This window comes from Salvia splendens, chromosome 18 (genome assembly GCF_004379255.2).
Source record: "Salvia splendens isolate huo1 chromosome 18, SspV2, whole genome shotgun sequence".
Classification (NCBI taxonomy): domain Eukaryota; kingdom Viridiplantae; phylum Streptophyta; class Magnoliopsida; order Lamiales; family Lamiaceae; genus Salvia; species Salvia splendens.
The window spans coordinates 16793452-16809892 of NC_056049.1; the positions used below are offsets into that span (position 1 = coordinate 16793452).

Sequence of the window (16441 nt, forward strand, 5' to 3'; positions counted from 1 at the left end):
TTTACTACCACCTCACTCGCCACCTCATCATGCTCATTCGAATGATCACGTGCTCCCTTATTGATCCCACTCGGCTTATTTAGTTGCATACCTCACACAAGTTCCATCGCATGCATCTCATGTGGTTCATACGTTGCATGCATGATGTATAGAGTGATGTATCTCCATGCATGCAACAATACCCTCCCCTTTAGGTTTCTTGTCCCCAAGAAACCACGGGAACCTTTCATTAATCACGTCCGTGAACTCCCACGAAGCATCGGCTGGTGATTTTCCTGCCCAATGGATCAACCACTTGGTAGCTGCTTGGTTGTGCCTCTTAACCATCTTCCGCTCCAGTATAGCTTGCGGTAGTGCATCATTGATGTGAGAAGGAGGGGGAATGTCGACTATAGGTCCAGTAGGAGATGTTGCAGGCTTCAATAAGGACACGTTGAAAACATCATGTGTAGCGGCCGAGGGCGGCAGGTTGAGTTTATAAGCCACCTTCCCTATCTTGTCCACAATCTGATAGGGCCCAAAAAATTTGGGTTCAAACTTCTGGTGCTGGCCCCGAATAGATTTTTGCCTATAAGCTTGTAGTTTCAACCAAACCCAATCCCCAATGATATAGTCTTTGTCCAGCCGCATGCGATCAGCTTGTTTCTTCATTCTAGCAGCCACCTTCTACACATTTCGCTTGAGCACATCAATCATGGCCTCTCTATCACGCAGAGCCGCATCTACGGCCTCCACACTGGAGTCTCCAGGTAGGTAGGGAACATGTAGTGGAGGGGCAAACCCATACAATGCCTCAAAAGGAGTCATCTTAATGCTCGAGTGAAAGGCGGTGTTGTACCAATATTCTGCTAAGCCCAGCCAATGAACCCAAGAATGAGGCTTCTCTCCAACAGAACATCTGAGGTAACACTGGAGACATCTATTGACTACCTCCGACTGTCCATCTGTTTCAGGATGATAGGCTGTAGAGTAAAGCAGCTCAACACCCAATAATGCAAAAAATTCCTTCCAGAAGGCCCCCACAAAAATGGCTCATCTATCACTCACAATCTTGATAGGCATCCTATGTAGTTTAAAAACAGAGTCCAGAAAAACCTTGGCCACTTTCTTGGCTGTAAAACGATGAGATAATGCCATGAAGTGAGCATATTTACTTAAACGATCTACCACCACCAAGATAGTATCTTTCCCTTGTAAAACCGGCAATGCCTCAATGAAGTCCATAGTTAGATCAGTAAATATAGCCTTAGGTGTAGGCCGAGGTAGTAACAAACCTGCAGGGGAAGAGTTTCCTGGCTTAAATCTATGGCAAGTAACATAGACCCGCACAAATTCCCTCACATCTTTCACCATCTTGGGCCAGTAGAGTAAGCCTGAAACTCTCTTTAATGTAGCTAAGGCTCCAGAATGTCCAGCCAATCATGAAAGATAGACAAGATTTTGGCCTTCAATGGTATGTCATTTCCCACCACCAATTTACCATATCTTCTGAGCTCTCTATTACTCCAACTAAAAGAGGGATATGAAGCAGCATCTTGCTGTTTATCAGAGATCAGTTGTTGTATCAGAGAATCAGCCGCCCATGAAGCATTAGTCTGAGCAATCAACTCCATGAGAATAATAAAGGATGTGAAAGCAAGAGTCATAACCTCAGGAACTCGAGATAAAGCATTTGCAGCAGAGTTGTCAACCCTTTTCTTGTATCTAATCTCATAGTCAAAGTGCATCAATTTAGCCATCCATGCTTGTTGTGTATGAGTAGTCAATTTCTGTTCAAGTATATACTTGAGGCTTTGGTGATCAGTCAAGATAATGAACTTCCTACATTGAAGATAGTGGTATCATTTCTTCACTGCCATGAGTATAGCCAACAATTCCTTTTCATAAACTGATAGAGATTGATATCTTGGAGATAATGCCTTGCTTATATAGGCTATTGGATGATTCTCTTGCATTAAAACAACTCCAATTCCCACTCCCGATGCATCACTTTCCACCACAAAATATTTAGAAAAATCAGGCAAGGCTAGTACAGGAGCAGAGATCGTTGCAGCCTTCGGCTTCTCAAATGCAGCTTGCGCTTCTGGAGTCCATTTGAACACTGGCCCTTTGATCACATCTACCAAGGGCTAAGATATAACTCCATAATTTGAAACAAATATTCTATAATAACCAGTCAAGCCCAAAAAGCTTCTGATATGTCTAATAGATCTGGGTTGAGGCCAATTCTTGACTGCCTCTATTTTCCCTTCATCAGTGGCCACACCATCCTTTGAGATCACATGGCTTAGGTACTTCACTCTCCTACACCCAAAGGTGCACTTAGACCTCTTAGCCAGTAAGCAATGCTTCTTCATTAATTCCTGCACAACAGACAAGTGAAACTCATGTTCTTCCTTGGAGCCACTGTAAATCAATATGTCATAAAAAAAACAAGTACAAACTTCCTGAGCTGCTCTCTAAAGACAGTATTCATAAGGATTCGAAATGTAGCAGGGCATTTGTTAGCCCAAATGGCATAACCATAAATTCATAGTGGCCAGCATGTGTTTTAAAAGCAGTTTTATACACATCCTCAGGTCTCATTCTCACCTGCCAATACCCTGATCTCAGATCCACCTTTGAAAACCAAGAAGCTGATCCCAACTCATCTAAAAGCTCCTCCATAACAGGTATGGGATACTTATCCTTCACACTAATAGCATTTAATGCCCTGTAGTCCACTCACAGCTTCCAAGAGGAGTCCTTCTTCTTTACCAACACTGGGGCTGGCAAAAGGACTCTCACTATGTCTTATTACCCCAGCTTCTAACATCTCAGCAATCATAGATTAAATAGCATTCTTCTATTGGGCGTAAGGCCTGATATTAACTGCCTCAGAACCTTCCTTCAATATGATCTTGTGGTCCTGAGCTCTCTGAGGTGGAAGTGTTTTGGGTTCCACAAATAATTCAACATGTTTTTCCAGAACTCCATTAAGACCCGATCAAATTTCCTCCACACTGATCTCACAACAAAATGCCCATCTCAGACTCCACAGCAGACATTAACTGATTAATTTTCCTCTCTTCTTCATCAGCCTCTTGCTGGTTAAGAACACGCAAGCAATGAAGCTGTTCAGTTTTTAATGACCACAATTCCCCTTGCAACTTAACCTCCCTGCCTTCTAACTCAAATTCCATGCTCAATTTATTGAAATTCCACCTTATTTCTCCTAGTGTGGATAGCCATTCTCCTCCCAAAATGAGATCATATGTTTCTAAATTAATGATATAAACCTCAGCTTGAAATGTAGCTCCCTGCATGTCCCACTCCAAGTTTCAACTGAAGGGGTTGGCAGCGGAAGCGTGCGTGATTTACCGATCATATAAACTTGATCTATTTAGCAGATTATTTAGACAAATTCTATTCGAATAATTATCACATGTATCATGCTCATAACTTAAATTAAAAACATGCTTTAGCACATAAAATCCCCAAAGCATGCTTACTACGGAATTAGCCAATTTACCTCGTAGATTCAATCAAGAATCGATGATGGCTTGCTTCGTCTCCACGTGAAGATCTTCAATACAAGACCTCGGATCTTCTGACTGGTGTCCCGGACTATACGCTGATATTTGTGTGGGCAAATCTCACCAACGTACTAGGACTCGAATAATGGAAGACAGAAACTGCTCACGGAGGGAGCACAAATTCGAGCTCTCTCTTTCTAGAGGGGGACGAAAATTTTTGTATATTAAAAGTGTATCTTCTGTCTCCTTTATTCTCCTATTTATATAAGTCACATATTGGGCCCAGTCAAGGATCTAAGGAAGAATTTGGAACAGGCCTCACCCAATTAGCTTTTTACTAATTAAATTGAACCCACAATTTAATATAAGCTTATATTGGAATATTACGAGCAGCCACTACAGAAGTAATATTGCACTGCCTTCCAAATTCGAAATTACAAGTATTCCGGGTTTCCTTTAATTGTATTTGATTTATTTCCCGCGCTTAAGATAGAAACATCCATTAATTAATTAATGTCTGCTATAGACTTAATTAATTAACATATTTCGAATTCCAAGAGTGGACTTAGCAAGAAACTCTTATTTATTATTCATAGAGTATCAAACTCCAACTAGCTAGGTTCCGAATAATAAAACCTCGTTTCGAGCTCCTCTTGTGGATGTTATCAAACGAGCCTCTCCTCACGCACGTTTCAGCATAATAGCAATCCTAGCACCGCTAGATAATGATCACCACTACCCAATATACCTTGATCGTTGGGTTATGAAAAACCCGCACCTTTGGTAAGTCAAAGTAGTGGATACTCAATGTCGTGTGCTCAATGCTAACATACATTGATTAAGAAATTAATTATCAAGACCTCGTCTTTCAGTAGATAGCATAAAGACTCGTCTTGCTGTTAGATCCATTCAGTGCTATACCACACCAACGTCATCTTATTTCAATAAGGCTTAGAAATAATCGGGCTGACATTGTAACATTTCGCGATAGGTAGTCTAACCCTATCTAGGTTGTAAAATTCTTATTTTTCTTTGTTTAGAACTGATCGTGTTACCTTAAATTGGACGACGCCCACAACTGGTCTACTAAAACAAAGACTTAGACTTTGTTACGTTTGCTTATACATTTAAATATGCAATAAACAACCATTATATGTAAAACATAACAACATTATGGCAAAAATAAACTGTTGCATTTATTGGAAAATAACCATTAGAGTTTTACAGTATGCAATCACTCGAAAGGTGATTTCTAGTATACAAAACCCTAACAATCTCCCACTTATACTCAAAACAGATTTCGAGTATACAAAATGGTAGTGCACACGTCTAAATTTATCCCACTTATACGGAAAGCTAGTTGAGGTCTTGAATGAGTCGAACTCCCATCCCTTCAACGTGGCATTCTAACGGTTTCACCGCCAAAGCCTTTGTATAAGGATCTGCCAGGTTGTTCTCTGACGCAATCTTGACCACTTGTATGTCTCCTCTCTGCACTATATCCCTGATGATATGATACTTCCGCTCTATGTGTTTGCTCGCTTTGTGAGCTCTTGGTTCTTTCGAGTTTGCCACAGCACCAGAATTGTCACAATAAATGGTGATGCTCTTGGGCAGATTCGAAACCACACCTAAATCCATAAGGAAGTTCTTGAACCATACTGCCTCTTTTGCAGCCTCCGAAGCGGCCACATACTCGGCTTCCATGGTCGAGTCCGCGATGCATTTCTGCTTCACACTCTTCCAAATTACGGCTCCACCTCCTAAGGTGAACACATATCCTGAAGTAGATTTTCTCGAGTCCTGATCAGCTTGAAAGTCTGAGTGAGTATATCCCAAAGGACAGAGCTCGGATGCATTGTAAACTAGAGCATAGTCCTTAGTCCGTTTAAGGTACTTGAGTATGTTCTTTACGGTAGTCCAATGTCCTTGGCCCGGATTCAACTGATATCTTGCCACCATGCCAACAGCAAAGCAAATATCAGGTCTAGTACAAAGCATAGCATACATGAGACTTCCAACTGCCGAAGCATATGGAATCCTTCTCATTTCCTATATCTCAGACTGCATTTTAGGGCACATCTCTTGAGATAAATGGATGCCATGTCTAAAAGGTAATAAACCTTTCTTGGCATCCTGCATGCTAAAACGACTAAGTACTGTTTCGATGTAAGATTCTTGAGATAAGCACAACATCTTCTCCTCTCGATTCCGAAGAACCTTGATCCCGAGGATGTGTCCCGCGTCTCCCATATCCTTAATCTCGAACTGGTTCGACAACCATGTTCGAACTGATGACAACATCTTTTTATCATTTCCAATTAGAAGAATGTCATCTACATATAAAACTAAGAATACTACATTCCCCTTATCAACTTTCTTATACACACAGCTTTCACTTTGGCACTTTTCGAATCCAAACTTGCAAACAGTTTGATCGAAACATTGGCTCCACGATCTAGATGCTTGCTTGAGGCCATAAATGGCCTTCTTAAGCCTCCAAACCATGTGTTATTCGCCCTTTATGGCATATTCTTCAGGTTGTTCCATGTAGATGGTCTCCTCAAGACTGCCGTTGAGAAACGCAGTCTTAACGTCCATCTGCCATACATCCCAATCCATATCAGCTGCAATAGACAACAGTATCCGGATCGATTTGAGCATGGCCACTGGGGAGAAGGTCTCATCATAATCGATGTCTTCCTTTTGGGTATACCCCTTGGCCACTAGTCTTACTTTGAAGACTTTAACTCGTCCATCGGGTCCACGTTTACGTTTATATATCCACTTGCTCCCAATGGCAGTACAGCCTTCGGGTAGGACGGACAAATCGTAGACGTCTTTGTCTATCATAGATTGTAGTTCTGAATCCATTGCTTTCACCCATTCGCAATGATCGACATCTGCCAGCGCTTCCGCAAAGTTCCAGGGATCTAATACATTGCTTTCCGAGGAGTGATCCATAGATTCCCCCAAACCAATGTATCTGTCGGGCTCATGTGAGACCCTCCCACTGCGGCGCGGCACTACAATATTTTGAGTAGAAGTTTAAGTTTCGGGAATTGTTTGTACACTTGGTACTTGTTCTTGGTTAATGGAACTTGTGACAGAAGTTAGCTCATCAAGGGCCACTTCACTACTGGGTTTATGATTCATTACATAGTCTTCCTCTAAGAATGTCGCGTGAGTGCTCACAATGACTTTCTTATCTCGGAGACTAAAGAATTCATAACCTTTCTTCCCTTTGGGGTATCCTATAAACAAACATATCTCCGTCCTAGATCCTAGCTTAGTTGGATCATTTTCCAATACATGAGTCGGGCAACCCCAAACCTTGAGATGTGCTAGATTGGGCTTACGCCCAGTCCACAACTCATATGGAGTTTTAGGTACGGATTTTGATGGTAAATTGTCTAAAATGTGGCTTGCAGAAAACAAGACATGTCCCCAAAATGAAATAGGCAGACGTGCATAACTCATCATCGATCGAACCATGTTTAATAAGGTCTTGTTCCTTCTTTCAACCACGCCGTTCTGCTGGGGCGTGCCCAGCGCAGTCAGTTGGGATTCAATTCCCACTTCCGATAAGTAGTCCAAAAATTCGGCACTGAGGTATTCGCCTCCACGATCAGATCTTAGGCATTTGATATTCTTCCCATGATACTTCTCCACAAGAGTCTTAAAGTCTTTAAACTTGTCAAAAGACTCTGACTTGTGATGCATCAAGTAGACATATCCAATTTTCGAGAAGTCATCAATAAAAGTGATGAAGTGTCAAAAACCACCTCTTGCCTCAGTAGACATTGGTCCACATACATTGGAATGAACGAGCTCAAGTACTTCCTTGGCTCTATTGCCCTTAGCCTTAAAAGGCCTCTTGGTCATCTTGCCTTCTAAGCATGACTCACACTTATGAAAAGGTTCCTCCTCTAGACCTTTGATAAGATCTTGTTGAACTAGAGAATGGATCCTCCTTTCATTGGCATGACCAAGTCTAAGGTGCCACAAGTACGTTTCGTTCATTGAACTTGAAGGTTCCTTTCGTTTCTTTGAAATTTTCGATGTTGTATTGAGTTCTGATTTGCGATTATTAAACTGTGCAGAAGTGATTGTATACAGATTGTTTTCCATGATACCACGACAGATATAAGAACCATCTTTCTTAATAACGCAGTTGTCATTAAAAGAAATCGAATATCCATCATAAACCAATTTAGAAACTGAAATTAAATTTCTTCTAAAAGAAGGTATCAACAAAACATTCTTCAAAATCAAAAATCTATCACTACTAAAACGCAAATAAATGTCTCCCACTGCAACGGCTGCCACTTTGGTAGCGTCGCCCAGCTGGACTTCGATCTCACGATCATGTAGCCGTCTTGTCACCTGCATTAAGTCAGGATCAAAACAAATATGATCAGTGGCTCCTGTGTAAATAACCCTAGTGCAAATTGATGTCGAAGTCAAACAAGACTCGACAACTAGAGCCTAGTCCATACCTGTAGCCTTGCCCCGTTTAAGACAGTCTGGCTTCCAATGCCCCTTCTCTCCACACTTGAAACACTTCCCCGTGGGCTTCTTGTTAGCCTTCTTCTTCCCCTTAGCTATCTTGGCCGGTCCTGAGTTCGGTGCCTGCCTTTTTCCTTTGCTAGGCTTTAAGCCAGAGGAACGAGACGCCGAAATCATCATGGCCGCCTTAGCCTGGACCATAAGGTCCTCTGCCGACTGAAGTTCAGTCAACAGCTCTGCCAAGGTGTAATTCCTTTTGTTCATCTCGAAGTTGAGCTTGAACTGTTGGAAGCTAGGGGGAAGACTTTGAAGGATGATAGTCACATGGGACTCGGGATCGATCGTCCCTCCCAAGACCTCAATTTGGTTGAAGTGACCCATCATCTCGAGGACGTGGTCCCTCACAGATGAGTCTTCCTTCATTGTCTTCGACATGATACTCCGAAAGGCTTGAGACTTAGCCGTTCGATTCTGAGTACCAAAAAGATTCTTGAGATTCTGCATAATCTCGGCGGCAGTTTCCATAGCAGAATGTTGATGCTTGAGTACTGATGACATAGATGCCAACATGTAGCACTTAGTCATCTCATTCGCCTTATGCCACCGTCTGTGTGCATCTCTGACTCCTGCCGCAGCGTTAGCCGGCGGCAATGGAGGTCGCGAGGTAGTGAGCACAAAGATGTACTCATCTGCTGTGAGAACGATGTCCAAATTTTGTTTCCATTCTATGTAATTTTGGCCCTCGAGTTTATTTTCTTTGAGAATTGCAGAAAGAGGATTGAACGACATATTGACGATTAGATTTGCACTGCAAAACAGAGTATTTTACTATTGTCATAAACTTATGTAAGAAGTTTGATTAGATTAACCATAAAACTTTTCAAAATCTTACAATAGTAATATTAAAATTTTGTACCCTCCAGAGGAAGTCAATACGCATTAAAATCTTACAATTTTACTGGTCACAACACCAGCGAATAGTCCAGAGACCACAGAGTGGCATGGCCGCCTAATGTTGCCTAAGCAAGACCATCTCTTTAGCATTACAGAGTCTCATTTCTACAACACACTCTCATAACAATACTCATGTGCTGCTAACAAGATCAAGCTATCTCATAAATCCTGTGTGAACTTCTGAATCTCACAGTTTCTTAGGATTATTGTCCCCACAGAGCAGGCGGCGATAATATTGGAAACTACATTCTAGTTCGTACTATTTATATTTGAGAAGTCCGCCCTCATGAACTTGCTATTTTCTTAGGATTATTGTCCCCACAGAGCAGGTGGCAATAATATTAGAAAAAGGCTTCATAAATTGCAGACCAATTGATGGAGACCATATACAAACGTTGAGTTCGTAATTATAGCTTAGATATTTAGGGTTATGGTTTTTCTTTAATTATCCTTAGCCTTAGGGCAGAGAAAGGCTTTCATTAAATTCTGTTGGTATTTAATTTGCTGGATAATTAAATCTTTTATTAATTGGTATCTTCCTTTAGGAAATTATTGTTCTAGAATATAATTCTTATCCATGTCTACTATAAGATATGTCTAAAATAAATAAATTATTTAATTCTTAATAAGATATGAAAAATTAAATTCAAATTAATTCCGTGTTCAAGATTAGGAAGAGATATTTCATTATTTAATGTATTCATACATATCTATCCTTTTTAGGATCTTAGATATATAAATATTAGGAAACTATTAAATTATTTTTATCCATATCATCTAGGAATCAAAATAATATTATTTATTTCCATAGATATAGAAAATAATAAAAATATTCCTAAAATCTAGACAAATCTTCCAAAAAGATTTTATTTCCATTAAATAATAATATTTTAATGATATCTTTTAATAAAATAATTAAATAATTATTAAAATAATCCTTCATCGTTATCTCATCGTACGAAGTTCGAACGAACGATGAACGACGAAGATCCGACGAATTCGTCGTCGAATCACGACGCACGCAGCGTCTCGGACACTAGCGAGCGCCCGTCTCGGTCGTCTCGACCGTCGGGTGCCGACGCGTCTCGGCCAGCTGAGCACGTCGGGTGACGTGGTCCTCGGCTAGCGGCGCGCACGACGGTGGCGCTGCTCTCGGCCAGTTGCTGTCGCCCGTCTCGGCCTATCCGAGCGACGATGCTCCCATCGCAATGGCACACGGCGCGCAACTCGACGCGTCCGTCTCGGCCAGTGGCGACCGTCGGTTGCCGACACTTCTCGGCCAGGCGCGCACCTCTCGACCAGCGTCTCTGCGCCCGTCTCGGACATCCGAGCCGTCGGGTGGCGCGAGCTCTCGGCCAGCGGCGCGCATGGTGGCGCGCCCTCTCTCGGCCAGCTCCGACCACCCTTCCTTCCGCCTAGGGTTCCAGATCTCGGTGCCTGGTGTCTCGGTGGTTCTCGGACGAACCACCACTCCGTGCCAGCCTTCAAGTCGGCCTTGGTGCAGGGAACGCCTGGGGTTTTGCGGTCTCGGCCAGCGTCGCGCTCGAGCCCACGCTCGACTGCGCGTCGCCCCGTGATCGCGATCCCTCGGCTCCCACTCAATCGACAACCCTATTTCACGATCGCGCGTGGTGCAATCCGTCTCGGCGCAAGCGCCGACGGTTCGTACGTCCCGTACGATCGAGTAATTCAAGTTCTTTGATTCGATAGTTCTTGAGTTCATTATGCAAAATTTATTAAACAAAACACCAAGAACATGCTTCGCAATCAAATAATACATGCATACATGAATTTCGCGAAATTTAAATCCAAATAATTAGTGCCAAAGACTGGCTCTGATACCAATTGAAGGGGTTGGCAGCGGAAGCGTGCGTGATTTACCGATCATATAAACTTGATCTATTTAGCAGATTATTTATACAAATTCTATTCGCGTAATTATCACATGTATCATGCTCATAACTTGAATTAAAAACATGCTTTAGCACATAAAATCCCTAAAGCATGCTTACTAAGGAATTAGTCAATTTACCTCGTAGATTCAATCAAGAATCGATGATGGCTTGCTCCGTCCCATGTGAAGATCTTCAATACAAGACCTTGGATCTTCTGATTAGTGTCTCGGACTATACGCTGATATTTGTGTGGGCAAATCTCACCAACGTACTAGGACTCAAATAATGGAAGACGGAAACTGCTCACGGAGGGAGTACAAATTTCGAGCTCTCTCTTTCTAGAGGGGGACGAAAATTTTAGTATATTAAAAGTGTATCTTTTTTCTCCTTTATTCTCCTATTTATATAAGTCACATATTGGGCCCAGTGAGGGATCTAAGGAAGAATTTGGAACAGGCCTCACCCAATTAGCTTTTTACTAATTAAATTGAACCCACAATTTAATATAAGCTTATATTGGAATATTACGAGTAGCCACTACAGAAGTAATATTGCACTACCTTCCAAATCCGAAATTACAAGTATTCCAGATTTCCTTTAATTGCATTTGATTTATTTCCCGCGCTTAAGATAGAAACATCCATTAATTAATTAATGTCTACTGTAGACTTAATTAATTAACATATTTCGAATTCCAAGAGTGGACTTAGTAAGAAACTCTTATTTATTATTCATAAAGTAATCAAACTCCAACTAGCTAGGTTCCGAATAATAAAACCTCGTTTCGAGCTCCTCTTGTGGATGTTATCAAACGAGACTCTCCTCACGTACGTTTCAACATAATAGCAATCCTAGCACTGCTAGATAATGATCACCACTACCCAATATACCTGGATCGTTGGGTTACGAAAAACCCGCACCTTTGGTAAGTCAAAGTAGTGGATACTCAATGTCGTGTGCTCAATGCTAACGTACATTGATTAAGAAATTAATTATCAAGACCTCGTCTTTCAGTTGATAGCATAAAGACTCGTCTTGCTATTAGATCCATTCAGTGCTATACCACACCAACGTCATCTTATTTCAATAAGGCTTAGAAATAATCGGACTGACATTGCAACTTTTTGCGATAGGTAGTTTAACCCTATCTAGGTTGTGAAATTCTTATTTTTCTTTGTTTAGAACTGACCGTGTTACCTTAAATTGGACGACGCCCACAACCGGTCTACTAAAACAAAGACTTAGACTTTGTTACGTTTGCTTATACATTTAAATATGCAATAAATAACCATTAAATGTAAAACATAACAACATTATGACAAAAAAAATCTGTTGCATTTATTGGAAAATAACCATTAGAGTTTTACAGTATGCAATCACTCGAAAGGTGATTTTTAGTATACAAAACCCTAACAGCTACACATTTGCTTACTCTGTAATATCTGGCCATAACCCACCTCCATTGCCTTAGAGTCCACATGAGTCAATTCATAGTTGATTCTCTTAGCCATTTTAGAGCTCAAGAAATTGTGTGTGCTACAGGTGTCTACCAGAATTTTCAGAGCATTCTTCTGACATAATCCACGAATCCTCATTACTTGAGCCCATCCTTTCCCAGACCGCGTGCAAAGATAGCTGTAGATCCCGCTTTTCCTCCTCACAATTCTCACTCTCCTCCTCTGGTTCCTCAAGTTCAACATGCTCTTCCCTTTGTATGAGTTGTCCGCATAGAGCACTTATGATTGGGAGTAAACTTTTCTGGACACCAAAAACACTCATGTTTTGCTCTCTTCTCATCCATCTCCTTAGGTTCAAATTCGCACTAGCTCTGACTCCTCCAAAACGAGTGTTATCTCAGTTGTTTCCTCCCCAGTTACCTGAATTTTCCACCGATTTGTTGGTGGTTGTCACTGCCAACGGCTTACTACTCGAATAGTAGCTATTTCCTGGTTGAGCTCCACTTTGAATTCCCTTAGACTTCCCTCCTCCTAACGTCTTCACAGTGAGCTCTTGCAGCTTAGCAAGCGAGTAAGTTTCAGCTAGCGCTTTTGGTTTAAACATCCTTATGGGCATCTGTAATTCATCCACTAAACCTAATAGAAAAAGCCTTAGCGCCTGATCCTCTCTAATACCTGCTCTTGGATACAGCTCATCAAATGTATCCATATAAGATTGCAACGTTCCCATTTACTTCAAGTTTCGAAGATCTGTCAGCGGATCCTCAAAAGCATTTGCTCCAAAACAAGCAGTCATTCCTACGATATAGCAAGCCCAATTCGCATAGGCGATGTCACCATGCAAGCTCTCAAAACCTTTATGCCATTGCAGAGCCTTTCCTTTCAAGGTGGATCGCCGCCACTCTCACCCTTTCCTCCTCCGGTACCTTCGCAACTTGAAAAAAATACTCTGCTCGCATTACCCAACCTTCGAATCCATCTCCATCAAATTTTGGGAACTCGTAACGCGTAGATCTACCCAGTCACTCCTCTTCTCACCCCATCGGCCATTGCTTCCACCACTTCCTTCCCCATTCTCCAACACCAATTTATTCTTCTGATTCTGCAGATTAATCGCAGCGATCGCCTACGTAATCTCCTCAAATTTCCCACTCTGAACCTGCTCATCTGTTTCTCCACCAGATCCATCACTTTCCTCTCCATTTCCATGCTTCGCGTCACCGATCCATCGTCCAGAGATCGAATGCTCTGAATACCACTTGTTACCACCTTAGCTCGTGGTTTCCCAATTATGGATTCGATTCACAAATCAATCCACAATCAAATGAGTTATGCCACAGACACAATAAAATGACACGATCAAAGAGGAATTATATTGCGAAATAGGAACTATAATGCAGAATTACAACGAAAGCAATAAGCGATAATTGCCTCAGATCCACGATTCAAAACACATTAATCAAATCACACAACACACACAAATGAAGGTGGCGTGGTCCCCTTTTTATACTCCGCTCCTCCCATGCATCCTACGCCTTCACTCGCCACCTCATCATGCCCATTCGGATGATCACGTGCTCCCTTATTGATCCCACTCGGCTTATTTAGTTGTGATTGTGATTGTGATTTTGCTTGATTCCCTACTCCAGCTCAGATCCAGCACAATTTCAATAATTTTTTAAATCAATAAATGACAAAATCGACGATAATCAAATGTTCAACAAGCATATGAGTAAATCATAAAAACACAACTCAATTTCAAATATCAGCAAATTTGATTTGATCCAAAAATTCAACATTTTTCCAATCACTAAATGATAAATCAAATGCTCATCAACTGCCGATTGCAGCTACAAAATCATAAAAACTCAATCTAATTTCAGAAATTAGCTAAATAGATCTGATTTGAGAGCTGCTGATACAGATAAACACAGTGAACCTAGCCTCTAAACATGATCCTAAATTTTAGCATTCGATTCAAGGTCCTTCGCCACTGCAATCGACGCATTCGAGAAACCCTTGCTCCTTCCCGGCGAGAAATTCTCCCCAACCGTAAGCTGCTCAATCGAATCAAATTTCTCCTTCATCCCCCTCACAATCCCCAAAATCTCACCCTTCCATGCCTCCTCCTCCTTCGGCTTCATCACCGTTAGCCGCAGCAACGACCCCGGAGGGACCGCCACCGAACCGGAGAAGCCGTCAGCCACCCAATCGACGGCCATGACGTCGTCAACGACTGACTTGACGTAATTATTGACGACGCTGATGTGAGCGGGGTCATCGGTGTAGGAAGCCAGATCCGATTTGGATATGTAGCGGGAGTGGAGGAGGTAAGTGAAGGTGAGGGAGGCGGATCGGCAGCGGGCGACAGGGCCGGCGTAGATGTGGAGGCAATGGTGGCTGAGGAGGGAAGGGAGAGGGGGCTTGCCGAGGCAGATATCCTTTCATAATTAAAACATGAAATTACTATTCTACTCTTTCATAATTAATAAATTTAAAAATATTTTCTATGTGGGAAATTCTGTACCACCCATTTAATAAAAATGAGTAGCTGATAATGCATCTCAATTCAGTTAAAAAATCTCAATTTGATTACAACCCTATATATATAGGGGAGATGATCAATTGCTAACTAATTAATAATTCAAAATTAAGGTCAATTTTTAATCATTATATTAGGAGATCTAGTGGTTCATATAATGTCAAGTAGATTATATTTTAAATTTAAATAATTATTAAATAAAATTAAAGGGTATTAATGGCAATTTTCTCTTATTAAAATTATTCCAAAACTTTAAATTTACATAACTCACTCGATTTAAATTATTTTTTCACAAAACATATATCAAATTAAATGTAATTTTATAAGGATTCTAACGAAATCTCAATTGCATATGTTCCGACGATGTTCGAATGATGAAATTTGATGATTTTTATTTCAGTTTCGTATATGTTGATAAGCAGATTTTTATCAACAGATACATCAAAAAAATCTGAATACAATGTATGTAAAATCTCAACATAATGCATGTAAAATCTCAATAAAGCTGTGCTGATATTTTCGTGTACTTGTGTTGAAATACTCAGGTCATTGTGTTGAAATACTCATCCACTCATTTTGAAATTTAATGGTAGAGATTTGGTCTTGATTTTAGATCATGACGCTAGAGAAACGATATGCTGCACAACCATATATGAGCGTATGTGAGCACCAATTATTCCACATAGGCCACTTTCCTTTATTGTAGTTGTTTCTGTTTGGTAATTTTGACATCACATTATTTTCCTTTTTTTCACCTCCTTTTTCAATGTTTTTCTTCTTAGTCTTTTCTTCTTTCAATGTTTTTCTTTTCACTCTTTTCTTCTTGGTTTCAACTTTAGGTTTTTCAAAGTTGAAGTGTTGTCTCTCTCTCTGGTCACTATTTCTTTGAAGTACTGCTATCTTACGTTTAGTTTCTTTAGGCCACCCGCAATGGGGCGCCCGATGGCACGCTCGATGGCGTCTATCGTCCTCGGGCGCGGACGATGCCCATATTGTGGGTGGCCGCCATCGTCCGCGGCCGATGCATAGGACGCGCCCTACGTCGCGGACGATGACCTATCATCCGCATCATCGTCCGCGCCATTGTGGGCTCGGCAAACGATGGCACGCGTTTTCGATGGCTATTTAAACCTCGTTTCTCATTCACTTGTTCGTACGAACATCACACCTCTCTCATTTCGCTCATCTGTCACATTTCTACCTCTCTCAAATACCAAAATAAACCACGACGATGAAGCCACTAGTTCTAGCTCCTCGGAGTCGGGTAGTTCGACCTCGGCCACCTCGGAAGCCTTAGATACAGCCGTTGAAGAGGCCATGGCGGAATGCTTAGCCCAATTGCAGTGCGAGGCGGCGGCGGCGGCAGCGGAGCAGATCCACAGGCCTATTCGACGTCGGAGGTCTGTCCGACGCGACCAGACAGCAGCTCACGAACGTCTGATTGCAGACTATTTTGCCGATCAACCACTATGGGGACAGACTGTTTTCCACCGTCGGTTTAGAATTCCGCGTTACCTTCACGTATCGGGAAGACGGCGTCGGCAGACCCGACCTTACACCGTTGCAAAA

The 16441-nt window shown here is 41.6% G+C and overlaps 1 protein-coding gene across 1 annotated transcript; it reads right to left on the reverse strand.

The window, feature by feature from the left end:
- Window positions 1-14116: 14116 nt before the first annotated feature.
- Window positions 14117-16191, reverse strand: LOC121776820 (stress-response A/B barrel domain-containing protein UP3-like). Its single transcript, XM_042173983.1, has 2 exons — window positions 16087-16191; window positions 14117-14771 (listed from the first exon to the last, which is right to left on the reverse strand). The coding sequence occupies exons 1-2, from the start codon at window positions 16189-16191 to the stop codon at window positions 14289-14291; spliced, it is 588 nt and encodes a 195-aa protein (XP_042029917.1). The 3' UTR covers window positions 14117-14288.
- Window positions 16192-16441: the final 250 nt, after the last annotated feature.

Excerpts from the sequence above, each read along its gene's own strand:
- LOC121776820 (XM_042173983.1), bottom strand. The coding sequence starts at position 16,191 with ATGGCCTCTTCAACGGCTGTATCTAAGGCTTCCGAGGTGGCCGAGGTC. Across the intron at positions 14,772-16,086 it reads CATCGTCGTGGTTTATTTTG|GATATCTGCCTCGGCAAGCC; the intron begins GTATTTGAGAGA and ends TAATTATGAAAG.